The sequence below is a fragment of the Malus domestica genome, chromosome 01 (genome assembly GCF_042453785.1).
Source record: "Malus domestica chromosome 01, GDT2T_hap1".
NCBI lineage: Eukaryota > Viridiplantae > Streptophyta > Magnoliopsida > Rosales > Rosaceae > Malus > Malus domestica.
In genome coordinates this window covers 23,491,292-23,505,815 of record NC_091661.1, presented here as the reverse complement: position 1 = coordinate 23,505,815, position 14,524 = coordinate 23,491,292, and the positions used below count along the sequence as shown (strand labels likewise).

At 38.0% G+C, this 14,524-nt stretch overlaps 2 protein-coding genes and 1 long non-coding RNA gene across 4 annotated transcripts; 2 read left to right on the top strand and 1 right to left on the bottom strand.

The window, feature by feature from the left end:
• Nucleotides 1-297: 297 nt before the first annotated feature.
• LOC103434505 (photosynthetic NDH subunit of lumenal location 1, chloroplastic-like) lies at nt 298-2,541 on the top strand. 2 transcript variants are annotated; one of them, XM_070825167.1, is made up of 8 exons: nt 298-602; nt 696-786; nt 1,466-1,549; nt 1,640-1,713; nt 1,798-1,920; nt 2,014-2,085; nt 2,178-2,274; nt 2,357-2,541. In XM_070825167.1, the coding sequence occupies exons 1-8, from the start codon at nt 540-542 to the stop codon at nt 2,458-2,460; spliced, it is 708 nt and encodes a 235-aa protein (XP_070681268.1). In that variant the 5' UTR covers nt 298-539; the 3' UTR covers nt 2,461-2,541. The 2 variants fall into 2 exon arrangements, with proteins under 2 accessions (XP_070681268.1, XP_070681271.1); XM_070825170.1 differs by having other exon boundaries at nt 498-598; nt 695-786.
• A 58-nt stretch (nt 2,542-2,599) lies between these two features.
• Nucleotides 2,600-10,793, bottom strand: LOC103434497 (ABC transporter B family member 20). The gene is made up of 11 exons (XM_008372864.4): nt 9,852-10,793; nt 8,628-8,682; nt 8,354-8,529; nt 7,998-8,198; nt 7,509-7,768; nt 7,092-7,402; nt 6,750-6,970; nt 6,300-6,640; nt 5,346-6,130; nt 5,013-5,254; nt 2,600-4,293 (listed from the first exon to the last, which is right to left on the bottom strand). The coding sequence occupies exons 1-11, from the start codon at nt 10,248-10,250 to the stop codon at nt 3,064-3,066; spliced, it is 4,221 nt and encodes a 1,406-aa protein (XP_008371086.2). The 5' UTR covers nt 10,251-10,793; the 3' UTR covers nt 2,600-3,063.
• Nucleotides 10,794-11,297: 504 nt separating this feature from the next.
• On the top strand, nt 11,298-11,940 carry LOC139194365 (uncharacterized). Its single transcript, XR_011579092.1, has 2 exons — nt 11,298-11,451; nt 11,647-11,940. It is a non-coding gene; the product is annotated as an uncharacterized lncRNA (long non-coding RNA).
• Nucleotides 11,941-14,524: the final 2,584 nt, after the last annotated feature.

Genomic DNA, 14,524 nt, shown 5'->3' with positions numbered 1-14,524 from the left:
TTGATTACTGAAATAAGAGTAGTAAGTCCTACTGAAATGAATAAGTCTTCAATCATAAATGAACATGTGGCCAATAATTAAAGAATTAGAAACGTGAACCAACTTCATTCCAATGGACATGTGTCCATTTTCAATTTGTTTTTCTACAGTACTTACTGCTCTTCTTTTAACAGCCAAATATTACCGTATTTAATATCAAGAATTGAGATTAAAACATTAAAAATACATATATTAATTCATTATTCTTGATGTTATATAATATGAATGATCAAAATAACTAAGATTAAGCATGTCATCAGCTGTCATATTTGCTTTCCGATATGGTATGAGTTTTGGAATTGAGTGTGGTGCTGGCTAAATTAAATTCTAGAAAATCTCTTATTCCTTTTTCATTCACGTGCCTCTCACGTGTAATAGCTCTCTGGCCCACTCAACCCCAATCAAGAAGCCGAACTCCATGCTTTGAGTCTCCACCATCCACTCTTTACTTGTAATATCAGTACCTAAAGCCACTTCTGAGTTCTGATAAATATTCAAGCATGGCAATTTCATCATCCATCTCATTGAGCTGCTGGGTTTCTACTGCCATACCCGACAACAAGGTAGAAACCTCGACGGTACGAAGGATATTTTATTGAATCGAAAACAAAAAAAAATCCGTTACTAACTCATACATGTATTTGATTCTGCTCTAGTTTTACTGCAATGAGTTGCCACGAGCTACCTCGGCTCATTTTTCATGCAAATCAATCACTTGCTCAGGAGAGTCAGCCTCCATTGAAGAAAGTAAGATTACCCATCTCAGTTTTTTCTTCAAACTCTCAATACTCAATTATTAATACAATAACAATAAAACCTTATCCACTAAGTGTGGTCGGTTGTATAAATTTTAGAATATCAATGCGCTCGGTCAGTACTCAGTTATTAATGCATGTATAAATTTCTGTTAACGTTTGCATAATTTGATAGGCGCACACATTGATTTCTTTCACTACAAAAATGCTTTCTTTGGATGATTTTCAGCCTCTATACTTTGGTTCAAATTTATGAGTATTTTTGCTCTGCATTTTCCTAAATTTTTCTCCTACATTGAGCTTTTTCAAATTTGACTTTTTCTTTCCTTTCTCTATATTGAATTAGACATGGCAAAATCATGCACAAGCCAATAACACAACATGAACACGCACGAAAGTTTTTGGGATAAGGCTTAACTGATTATGTTGATAACTGGTGGACTGGAATCCTAATGACCCATTAGAAAACAAGTGTTTGTGTTAATCCGTGAATGTTTTCGGGTTATTAACTATTATATTTTCTTCTATCACAATTAATGATTGGTTAGGCATGATTTTTATATATTTTTATTATATTTGAGGGTTACGAACCTTGAACCTAGCCTACTCTTACTCAAGTTCACCGCTGGGCTAAACCTGAACAAAATCTCATGCTATCATGAAAAATTTAGGCCATTGCAAGAGAAGGCCTCTACTTTTAGGATTTGGGGCACTAACCACAAGTCTACTTCATGCAAATTCCCTCTTTGCTCAAGGTATCATATAAACTTGTATGAACTCATATTCCTTGAATTATGAATTGTTTTTTTCTTTCTTTCCCCAAACTAATTTTCTTCAACCTGAAGAAATACCGGAAAAGTTTCGAGCTTTCGTCGACAAAGTAGATGGGTATTCATACTACTACCCCAACGATTGGAGGGTAAGAACCCTAAATTTTCTCATACAGAAAAGAAAAGAAAATGTTTTTCAGTTGAAATGATTTCTGTATTCCTCCATATCTCAGGACTTTGAGTTTAGAGCACATGACTCTGCATTCAAGGACAGATATATGCAGCTGCATAATGTTAGAGTGAGATTTATACCCACAAATAAAACTGACATCCATGATTTGGGTCCAATGGAACAGGTAAAGCGAGAAAATCCGTCATATCACCAGTCTTGCAAAACCCTGTATCTATGTCTTTATCGCGGGTCTCTCACAATTTTTCGTTCTGAGCAGGTTGTTACCGATCTGGTGAGGCATAAACTTGCTGCACCAAACCAGTATGCAACTATATTTGGCGTCGAGGAGGTTTTAATCTGTACATATATGCTCTTTATATACAAGAACTCTTGCATTATCCAACTCTTAACAATTGATGATTGGGTATCTATTGAATGCAGAAAAACATAGATGGGAAAAATTATTACACCATTGAGTATGGACTTGAATCTCCAAACTTTGCTACCACTTCATTCGCAACCATAGCCATTGGAAACGGTAAGCATCCACCGTCTCAACAATGTTGTTAGACAGTCAATCTAGACCGCATTCCCATCCCGATGTCTTATCTTATTCACAGGGAGATACTACACCCTGATTGTCGGAGCAAACGAAAGACGGTGGAAAAGATACCGCAACCAGCTTAAAGTGGTAGCAGACTCTTTCAGAATGCTTGACATCTGAAATCCAATGTCATGGAGCAATGCAATCTCCAATGACAGTGTAAGAAGTATATATTGCTAAAAAAATTCTGTCTATTTGCAATCAACGAGTATCGACGAACACCTAAAGTGAGGGAGTGCGGAAGAAGAAAACGAGTGTCTGGAGCAGGGAAAAATGAATAGCAACAAATTATCTATATATTCACAAAAGTTACAACAAAAAGTGAGTGTCAAGTAAAATAACTAAAATCTAAGGGAACCCCCCCCCCCCCCCCCCCCCCCAACCAAACACCTTCAGTAGAGACCTTGATTTGATACCAATCAATATACCATTGGAGACTTAGGCCAGGATGTACAGCAAATCCTCAAATAACCAACCAAACACCAACGAAAAATCCTATTCCTAGAAGCCTAGATTTGAACAATATGACGACGAATCCGCCTCTGCATTCCGTGCCTCATTCCGCTATAAACACTCCGATTCTCATTCTCAGACCCCGTCCACTTTGGAATATTCTACGATGACGCCATTATTGGTTGCATATATCTCCAGCTATCCAGAACGAGAGAATGAGAACTGTACAGGTGAACCAAACGTGAATTCTCAACAATCGATGGCCTCAACCTAAACGAGGCGACGCTGACGCAAACCCTTGCCAAAGTGTGGTTGCATCAAACGGACATAGAGACCATTCTTTGACATTAAATTATCATGGGACCCTTCTTCCACAATTCTCCCTCCGTTGAGAACTACAATGTTATCGACATGCCTCATCATTGCAGCTCTATGGGCTATCAAAATGGTTGTTTTGTTCCCCATGATTAATGTATCAAGAGCCTCCTGCACCACTCGACTAGATTCAGATTCAATGGACGAGCTTGCTTCATCCAATAGTAAGATGGGGGCGTTCTTTAGCACGACGCGTGCTATTGCAATTCTCTGTTTCTGTCCCGGGGTCAAGTCAACACCTCTCATCCCCACATGCGTATCATAACCATGAGGCAAGCTGCTGATGAAATGGTGAGCATTTGCTATTCTGGCTGCCTCTTTCATCTCAGCCTCACTAGCATTGTGCCTTGCATATATAATATTTTCCCGAATGGTTGTCGAGAATATAATGGGTTCCTGCTGAACAAGACCTAGGTGGTTCCTCAACCATCTCAAATTATAAACTTTCAGATCTCGACCATCCAGTAAGACTTGACCAGCAACTGGATCATAAAATCTCTCAATCAAAGAAATTATAGTGCTCTTTCCTGACCCTGAAACTCCCACCACAGCTACAGTTTGCCCCCCATTTACTTTGAGACTGAAATTGCTCAGTACCAACAGTTCTGGGCGGGTTGGATAACAGAAGTCAACATTTTTCAACTCAATGCTTCCATAAACATTAGGTGGTTTCATCGCTGAGTTTTCATCTGGCTCAATCTTCGGCACTCGATCTATGATTTCAAAAACTGAAATGAGAGATTTTCGGCGCTTCAGGATGTAAGGAGCCAGCCCAAAAGGCTCTACAAGTGCAAATGTAGCAAAAGAGAAAACCATATACTCCTTGAGAGCAGTAGGTAGATCCATATGCTTATTTTTCACAGTGCGTGCAGTGTGCCAGAGGAGAAGGGCATTGCAGGCAAAAAGAAGGAACTGCGAAAAGCCAAATGCAAAGCCAATGGCCATTCCATGAAAGAAACTCTGCTTGAATATTTTCTTTAGCTGCAACCTGTAGAGCTCCATTACCTTATTACCAGCACAGAATGCTACAACAGTGTAAATGTTTCTAACTGCATCCTCAAGAACCAAAGATGCCTTCCTGTGCATCTCCTGAATTCCCCTTGAAAAACCAGCAAGCCATAATTTCTGCAATATTCAAATTGAATGATATAAGATTTTTGTGGGTAAGAAACCCAACTGTGGTTCTTCATTAAATAAAAAATAAAAAAACGAAGATGAGTACCATAGATCAAAGATGGTAGATAATTTGGACAAATGATAGAATATACAGGAGCCAAATTAGCAGGACATAAGCTCGAGGACCCAATCATACAACACCATCAAACAAGCACGAACTATATCTATATATACCTAGATTTGTACCTATACTTCAGCATACAAGGTCATTTGTTAAAAGAGAAGCCAACATATCACCACTTAGTATTAGTTTTTAGGAGATGCCCTGAAGATGATTAAAATTTAGTTTCAAATCCACCATATGTAGATGGTACAATATCCGTAATCAAACCTTATTACAGGATTTCACCTTGAATCGGTTCCCTTGCCTGAGGCAGTAACGGTAGCACTGAAAACTCATAACTGGAATTTGCAAAATAAAAGTTTGAATTGATTTCCCTATATCAATTTGTGCACACGAACACATGGGTACTGCCAGTTTTGACTTTCACGTTTGGAGAACCAAAGGGCAAACTTGTTCTACCAGAGAACGAAACTCTATTATTATAAGAAACAGAAAACTATATTTCTAACTCTGAATGTCATCCCCAAATTAATCAGAAAATTGGATCACAACTATGGTTCTAGTAGAAACATTTCTGCATTATAGAGCAAGACATGATGAAAACCTGTGCAATGGCAGAAATAGTGAGAACGGGTAGGGTTGCCAAAGCCACAAGTGCTAATCGCCATTGTAGCAGCACCCCGATAAGAAGAGCAACAACAACAGCAGCACTATCCTGTATAAATATTGACAGCCGATTGCTGAAAGCAGCTCGTACAAATGTGGCATCATTGGCCAAGCGCATGGATAAGGTATCAGCACTGTTTTCCTCTTCATCAAACCATCCTGCTTCATTTCGTAGCATTGCTGTCACAAGATTGCAAAATGTAAGACAACATGCCGGCACAGTACAATTCAATATCAAGAAAACTAGAATAATATTAAAAGAGTCAAGCACCTGAAAACATCATTCTACGAACTCGTTCAGTCATTTTCTCACCCATTATACCAAAGTAGAAATGCTGCAAGAAATTGGCAACGACTGTCACTATACCCATACAAGCAATGAGCAAGCACCATTTGTCTACTTCCGGTTTCAAGTGACGACCTTCATCAACTCTGTAGTATGCTGTTACTATCAGTGCGATTACATAAGCAAGAAGAGGATTGAAAGAACCAAAGATAGCAGCACCAATGCTTCCTAACACAGCATACAGCCATTCAGCAAAACTAAGTTGTGCAAGCCTCCAAAATGATGGTGCCTTCTTATAATTTCTACATTTTGCTTCATTCACTTTCATGGGAAAGTCATCTGAATGACTATGGGGGCGGCTAAAGGTTTGTGAATGGGACCGCTCATTTTTCGGATCAGATGTCAGAAGGGGTGAAACGGGGGATTCAGGGTCCGAACCATTTGACGTTTGGTGATTAGCAGAATGGACATCAATCTTGGGTAACTCTGGTAGTCTCATTTCAAAACTATCCTGCCTTTTTATTGATGGTTCCTTATCTTCTGAATCCAAGGCCTGACCATTTTCCAACACTTTCTCTGCTGGTGGGCTCTTAGCTTTTGGTGACTCCTGTGAGTTAAAAGTGTTATCACCCATCCGGAACATGCCAGTAGTTCTCTGAAGGGAGGGTGATTTCATCATTTTCGGAGATGATGGTTCTTGGAAGCTATTACTTGCCAAAGAATCCTTTTCAATTTGGAAAGTTGCAGTTTCCTTGTAGCTCACTGGCATCCTGCATGAACAGAACCATAAAGATGAAACTTGTCCAGGAGAAAAATGAAATTCTATTTCAAAATAGAGACTATTCTGTAGCTGCATACACCCCTGTACGGATACTGCCATGATAACCATGGACAATCCTAAACTAAGTTAAAGAAAGAACAGCTGCTCTTGTACCATACCTCCTAGGAAGTTTTGCAGCTTCTTCATTTTTGAGAAGCTCCGCATAGAGGCCATCCAGGTTTAATAACTCATCATGGGTACCCATTTCAACTAGTTGGCCTTCCTCCATCACAGCTATGTAATCAGCATTCCTTATAAGACTAAGCCGCCGAGCTATAATTATAGTTGAACGCCCCAACATAAGGACATCTAGAGCTTCTTGAACGGCTTTTTCAGCTTCAAAATCAAGTCCACCAGTGACCTCATCAAGCAAAAGAATTGAGGGGTTCAGAAGTACTGCTCTGGCAATTGAAAGTTTTATTTTTTGCTCTTCCGTCAATGCTAAGCCTGCTCTTCCCACCTGCGATACATAGAAGGAAAAGAAGGATCTTCAAAAACCGAACAGCAGAAAAATCTATTAACATAATAAATAGATATTTCCATGTCTAATTTTTCCTTCCATGATTCACCTGTGTATCGTATCCTCCCTCAAGTGAGGTAATAAATGTATGCGCATGCGCTATTTTAGCAGCTTCTTCAATTTGGTCCATTGTAGCATCCCGCCCATAAGCAATATTGTCTCTTATACTTAAACTCAGCAAAGCAGGCTCCTGTGTGACTAGCCCTATCTGACTTCTTAGCCACTCCAGTCTCAGGTTTTTGATATTTTCTCCATCCAAAAGAACTTCTCCTGCACCACAAAATGGAAGCACCGTTAGAATCTGCAAGCAGAAATTCTGGCTACAGGTTTCAGTAAAACCTTAAATGAGAAAGCTAACACAAAGCATGAAAGCGAAATCTGACTCTCATACCTAAAGTTGGATCATAAAACCGCTCCATGAGGGGGATAATACTGCTCTTTCCTGAACCATTTCTGCCAACGAGTGCTACAGCTTTCTTAGCAGGTACAGTGAGGTAAAAACCACTCAATATGGGGATCTCAGGACGAGATAGATAACTGAAATATACATTTCGAAACTCAATATTTCCTTGTACAGTCGCTAGGGCACTTCCCTCGTGATTAACAGTAGAGGATGATCGACTTATCATCTCAAAAAGTCTATAAGCAGCAATTCGACCTTGGTCAAATGAGTAGAAGTTTGTTGCCGCTTGATTCAGCCCACTGTAAAGGTTTGAATTAATACACAAGTAAAAGGAATAAATGGCATGCACGATCTCCATAAAAAAAAAAATTATTAGAAAAAAGACAAGAAAAAGAAGATGCTTACAGGCCACTTAATATTACAGCAAAAAGGGCTGTTATAATTTCACCACCATGAGCTTCATGACTAGTAACCAGGAACCTTCCAACCCACAGTTGCAGGGCACAAGAACAAATGGCAAGGCCATAAGTGAATCCAAGTCCAAGTCCTTGCACAAGACTTATCAATATGCCATATCTTAGAGTTGCTTGCAGTGATGTAGCATACGAATACTTGGCCAATGTTTCATTTGTAAATGCATATAACGTCCTAATGTAAGAGACTGCCTGCATAAGTTGAGAAGTAAGGACATTTAAACAAACAATGGCATAAACCACTTCACAAAAATGACAACTGCCACAAATCAAGACTCAGCAGTACCAAGAAGATAAAGACACAGCTTCTGTCAATATTTGTCATAAATATATGATATTATGAAATAGAACGGAAAAAATTATCTTTAATCCCATGGGGTGTAAGGTAAGATTTTATCTTTAGCATAAAAAGATAACAAACCTGTTCAGCAATGCTAGCTGCTTCAGCATATGCATCTTGAATATTCTCAGCAAGCCTATGAAGAAATATATTTGATATTCCTCCAGCAGCCACAATAAAAGGACCGGTGGCTAATGTTATAGCCGCAATCTGCCAACAGTTGATGAATCCAATAATGAGACCACTGAAAAATGTAGCCATGTTATGAATATAATTTCCAACCTGCATTGTCAGAGAAAAATGGAAAGATTAGACAAGACACATGCACCAAGGGATCAAATTAGGAAGGCTACTTTTACTCGTCAAAGGAAAAGAAGTTGTGTGTGTGTGTTTGAAGGGTGGGTGCAAATGAGGAAATATATTAGCTTTAGACATACTTTTTCACTAAGAGCAGACTGAATGAGCAACACATCACTCAATACTTGGCTCACAATGTCCCCGTTGTTCCCATAGGTATCAAAAAAACTCATATCCTGGTTAAGTAATACTTGAACATAGTTTGACCTGATGACAGCAGTCTGGCGTTCTCCCGTCAGAATCCAGCATGAGACCTCTATTACACATAAAACAAGTTAGTACAAATGTATGCAAAGGATCGTCTACTGGAAGCACAGAAATATGAGAAAGACTAGTTCTGCTAATGAACTTTACCAATCCAACCAGCAGCAAAAACACCAGCGGCAATATAAACGATGGACAAAGAAAGCTGCAGGCAGACAAATAAATCAGATATGGAATAAATTCTCATACGTTCAACTTCTATTTCAGTTATAGATACTCATTAAAAAGACAGTATAATGCGAAAACAAAAATGTGTCAGAAAGACAAAAAAAATGCCTTTGGTTCTATAGACACAAGGAGAAAAAACAGAAAAACAAAAGCCTCAACCAATTCTTTATGCAAAAGAAATAATTTTATTTCAAATATATAATTTTCGCAAGGGGCTCTCAATTAACATTCACCTCTGCACCTGAGGTCCAAATTTCAACTGCCCCCTTCCCACATCTCTCATATAAAATATACATCTAAAAAATGCAAAAACATCAGAAACAAACAAGTACATACTTTTTCTCAGCATCAATCTATTCTTAATAATGCAGTTTATTAACTCTCTAGCGTATCAATGTCTGTCAATGGTAAAACAAGTAATGGATAAACCTATGCCCCTCAGATGTGATCTCACATCCTTTGAGATGACTTCAGCTGAACTACTAAATAATCATGTTTCTTATCAAATTAACAGGATTGAAATCTAAGCAGAACTTTCATTATCTACAATCATGATTTATACACAAACTTGTTTCAATTACTTAGGAGCTAGTTAAAGAAGAATTTAATCGATAGATTGTAGACTGTAAGTTTCACAAGGAAAAATAAGCAGAAAACGGAAATTCTCGGTCACAACATTTTGGTAAGCCGGTGATTGTAGTAAGGGAAACTTGTTAAAGCACAATCAATTAAACTCCCTACCAAGTAGCGATTCACTATGTCATTGTGATCCCTAATGCTCAAACTAAAAAGAACAATAAAACCGATTACTAAAGAATTCAAATTTTCTCCACGTATGGCAACCCGAACACCATCCAGCCACTATAAAAACTGAAACAATTAGTTTCATTTACTAATCCTACACTTGAAGTTGAAGCAGGCCATGTCCAGCTTAAGCTAACCAAAAAACAAAACTTTACCTACAAAATTGAATTGAATGCTATTTGAACCCGAAAAAATAAATTTGTATACTCTATCTCACTTAAACCATCAATTTCAGCTTACTCTATCAGAAATATAACCCAATAACCCAAGTTAAATTCTTTTACTTCATCAACTAAACCAAAAACAAAAAATATGGGGTTTTGAGAAATCGAGATAACTCACATCCATAAACTTCTGGAACTGCTCGTCGTTCATTGGCGGCGGCTCGCCCTTGTGGTCACGCTCGACCCAGAGTATATGAATAATCTTAGCGAAGTAGTGCAAGTACACCACCAGAGCCGTCCCGTGAGCCGCCGCGGCAAGCGACCCAACAGTCATCAGAACCCAATCGAGCCGGTCAGCGCAGGTGAACAGCTTCGAGAAGGGCACGGCAGCTGGCGGCGGCTCCATCTCCTCCTGCTCCTCCATCTCCTCCTCCTGCTCCATCGGCTGAGCCGACGCGTCGTTACTCTGCTCCATATACGGCGAAGGCGACTCTGGCGGCTCCGACACCTCTGAGACCGGCGTCAAGGGCTGTATGTGCGGCGGGGACCACCCGAACAGTCCCCGATTTATCATCATCTTGGCGGAGCCGGCGAAATTACGGCTCCCTCGCTCCTCCTACCCTCTCTCCTCCCTCCCCAAAACCCTAAACCTAATTTCACCTATTATTTCTCTCGCTCTAAATTTAGCACAGATCCACTAAATTTAGAGGAAAAATCTCGACGCTTTTGGCTTCTCTGCGATTCTCGATTGCTTTCGCGATTCTGCTTCTGCTTTTCGGAAAAGCAGAAAGGGAAAGAGATGGAGGAAGAAGACGAAGGAGGAAGGGGACGATTCTTCAAGGATCGTCGATGGGTTGGCGACTCGGTCAAACAAGGCGGAGAAAGACAAACAAGGAAGAAGGTATTGACTCCCAAACCCGCCAAAAAACCCCCCAAAATTAAATTAAAATTCAAAAATAAAAGGGATAATGCGGCAAATGGAAAGCATAAATCTTTCGATTTTGTATTTCTGTAATTTGGAGAGGGCAACGGTCAAACGCCGGCGATGATGGTAGGCGCACCTGGATTGGGCTCTTTTGGGGGTAGTTTGGTAATTGCGAGGCGGAATGATGGTGTTGGTAAATGTGTGAACAGCTGTGTGTGGGTGGTGGAAGTTACGCTGGAGTCCTTGGGGTTGGGACGCGGGAGGGTGACACGTGTCCCTTCGGTTATGTGTTTTGTTTTTCGTTATTATTTAATTGAAATTGAAATATGTTAAAACTTTTTCGGGTTTTTTTTCTTGGAGTTTATTGATGTTCGATTGGTGTTCATCGTTACATGGCGTTTTCGTTTAATAATGTATACTGTAATCATTCTCCACATGTTATGAGAATATAACATTACAATAACAGTGAATCCGTTAAAATTTATTGAGCTTGTGAGGAGTGGGATTAAAATGAAGAGAAAAAAAAAAAAACATGATTGAGAAAAATTGGAAAGGGATGAGCTTGCTTTTTTTGTGACAGTCCATTTCATCTGTTTTTTCTCAATTGTTTTTCATGTGCTTTATTGGGTGGTACCATTTGTTAATTAATTGTTGCAATGATGCCAAGCTGTTATTCTCCTTTTTTTTCATTTGATTTTTTCATGTGCTCTCTCTCCCTTCCTCCTTCCTCTTCTCGATCATCCTCACACCCCATCGCCTCATCTCGCCCCTCCCTCAATTCATGGTTCTTCTCCTCCCGTCACCCTTTATGCTCTTGATTGTTATTTTTTGAAATCAACAGTTATCGGCAAAGGTATATAATTTGAGTATTAAAGTGACTTTCACTAACATAACAATTGTTAAAAAATTTTGTCGCCGGCCCTATTTGACTTTGAGGTTGGCGACAATCTTCTTGAAAATCATTCTTAGCCTCTTCTCTCTCCCTTTCCGTTTACTTTATTTGATGTAGAATTGTGGTCGTGAAACGTTGCAGTTGTTGTGATTGTAGTCTTTTGGTCCACGCACACAGTAAACACAAGGTTTGGATCTAGTTATCATCCTCGATATAGAGTTGAAGCTGGAAGCCATAGAAGATGTTCGATTGCGTCAAGATTGGGTATAGCCAGAACGAAACTATGGGTTTAGGCAGTGCGGTGATATGGCTCTCAGATGTTCGAAGGATGCGGAGCGGCAACATGATTTTATTCTTTTATTTTGGTTTTTGTCTAATAATTTCCATGAATTGTCTTGAAGTTTGGTTTTGATCTATCTCTTTAAGAGAGTTGCTAGTTTGATTGTTCTCTATAGGAGAGTTGCTTGATTTTATTTATTGCTTTGGTGTGCCACCTCTTTTGGATCCATGTGTGAAAGGTGGAGCTTTTTGATTTGCTAGATCTCGTTCACTACGCGTTCTGCAATCGTGGCGGTGATTATGTGATGCGATCAACCCATGGGCATCGTACTCCTTGTCTCAATATATGGTTTGAGATTTTGTTCTCACATGATCTACGTGTAACATGAGGTTTGACTGTTTTATTGATATGTGTGATCTTTCGATCCCCGATGAGCTCAGACGAGTACTTGAAATCTACTCATTACTTTAAGGTTAGTGATGTTTTATTGTAATATTTTTAGCTCTAGTTTGCAAGGACTCGTTGGGGTTCAAGTTATTCACGATATGTATTTATTATTTTTTTAATGAATGGAATATAGTACTTTTCTTGAGTAAAGAAAAAGGAAATTGTCAAAACTACCGTAATTATGTATATTTAGGATGGCTCAGTAGTTGGGGATGAATTTTAAGCCCGTATTCCACACAACACGTCCTAGGTTTATTATTGACGCTGATGAATCAAACAATAGTGGTTAAGGAAGGCTAAAATATCTTTGTTACAGTTTACGGGCCCCGTAAACTGATCCTCTTTTTTAAAGAAGAAAACAAAATTGTATTTATTTGTTATGATTTCGGGTAGCTCATTCAAACTATCCTTGGATTGTAACTCTTGTTGTGCAGCACACGATTAAATTAATTTAAGTTGCTTATGTCGCCTTAATTTAGGTTAATCAAATCAAACTACCTTTTCAAGTAAGCATTTTATTACCATTTGTTTACTTTTCGTTGGTATAATTTAGAATTCAATTATGTCAGCTTAGTGTGCATGGAGCGCAACCATGATGAAAGAAAAGAAATAGTTTTTGTGTATACTGAATCATAAGAAAACATTATATAAAGACTTTTTGCTGTAATTGTCGCTTAATGGAGTTTGATTAAAATTAAGCAATCTAACCTCACATCACATCAACCTATCCTAATCTACAAAAATACAAGCAAACAACAACCATGACAACGACAACTTTGTATAAAATTTTTACGAGAAGTTTAACAAAAAGTTTCTAGTACTGTTCACTTTAACGAAAAATTACATTTTTACACTAAAAAGTCAATCATGATACTATTCAATTTACCCTTTATTTTGTCCTTATCATTAAAACTCAAAGTTTTCAAGCCATTTTCATTAGTTTTCCTAATTTTCAATTCATCTAATTTCTTTTGAAAAAGGAGGCGCAAATTATGGCTCGTTTAAAAATATTTTTAAAGCAACTAAAATTATTTTTGTAGAAAATGTTTTGAAATTAATTCATTGTAAAAATGCAAGTGAATACTAAAAGAAATTAATTCGATATGAAAATGCAAGTAAAAATGCAAGAAGCACAAACACATAATTGATGTTTTTCACAAGAAGCACTTTTAAGTACTCTTGGAATCTAAAATCATTTTCTTTAAAAGCGCTTTTAATCCTTTTAAAAGCACATTTAATCCTTTTAAAAGCACCCTCAGACTAGCCCTTACAAATATGTAGTATTAATATTTTATTTACTATAATGCTATATTTACACTCAGTAGTTACTTTAGGCTAAGTCACACAATTGATCAGACATAATAATTTGGTTATGTATTCGTCATGCGACATCTAATATTATTAATGTCAACTTTAAATCATCCTCCTTACAAGTTTATATAATGTTACTGACTAATCAAGAAACCATATTTAAACTGATAGGAAGTCAAATATAAAGGGAATCTATTGCAATCGTGTGACAATAAAAAGGGAAACTTTTTGTTGAAGATAAAAAATAAGATGGACATGATATACATGGCCAAGAACTTTCATTAAAGAAGAGAGCAATGATAATCGTTCCTAGCTCCCACAAGAAACCACGTGGTTCACTTATCACAACCCACGCTACATAACATAAGGCTCCGTTTGTTAAGTGAGATTGTGTTAATAAAAATGAGATTAGCTCGGACTCGTTTGTTACGTGGTATTAAGTGAGGAGACGATAGTTTCGAGATAGGTGTGAGGGTAAATTAACAAAAATAAGATTAGGTCGGACTCACTATGACCACCGCTAACATAATATTTTTCATAAGAAAAAAAGAAGATAATATTTAGACTTAATTGGGGGTTTTTCAAGTCAAATTATAAGGTACGGTTGTTGTATGTGACAACACATCCACAAGTTAGTGCAACGCCTTATATATTGGTTTCATCTTTTATAAGTATGATAACTCCATTCAAGAATTTCTAGTTTGGAAGGAATTTTGAACCATTTCACTGTTTTAATTTTTCAACTCATTTTCCTATCCTCCATCTCCACTTGAGTTAAACACGAGCCATATATTATATTTTTATTGAAACCTCAATTGTTTATTTTTTATGTTATATGTAGCAAAATATAATTGTTAATATGAGCGTCACGTGATCATGCTTGTGCAACTATTCAATAACAAGTTATGCTGCTAAAGGCAAGAGCAGCAAAGTTAGACCAAGTGAAGTTAATTACCCTACTTAACTCTTCCCTCTCAAACAAATAAGTAAAACTTG

Excerpts from the sequence above, each read along its gene's own strand:
- LOC103434505 (XM_070825167.1), top strand. The coding sequence starts at position 540 with ATGGCAATTTCATCATCCATCTCATTGAGCTGCTGGGTTTCTACTGCC. Across the intron at positions 603-695 it reads CTGCCATACCCGACAACAAG|TTTTACTGCAATGAGTTGCC; the intron begins GTAGAAACCTCG and ends ATTCTGCTCTAG. Across the intron at positions 1,921-2,013 it reads ATTTGGGTCCAATGGAACAG|GTTGTTACCGATCTGGTGAG; the intron begins GTAAAGCGAGAA and ends CGTTCTGAGCAG.
- LOC103434497 (XM_008372864.4), bottom strand. The coding sequence starts at position 10,250 with ATGATGATAAATCGGGGACTGTTCGGGTGGTCCCCGCCGCACATACAG. Across the intron at positions 6,641-6,749 it reads AGGGAGGATACGATACACAG|GTGGGAAGAGCAGGCTTAGC; the intron begins GTGAATCATGGA and ends TATGTATCGCAG. Across the intron at positions 6,131-6,299 it reads GCTGCAAAACTTCCTAGGAG|GATGCCAGTGAGCTACAAGG; the intron begins GTATGGTACAAG and ends CTGTTCATGCAG.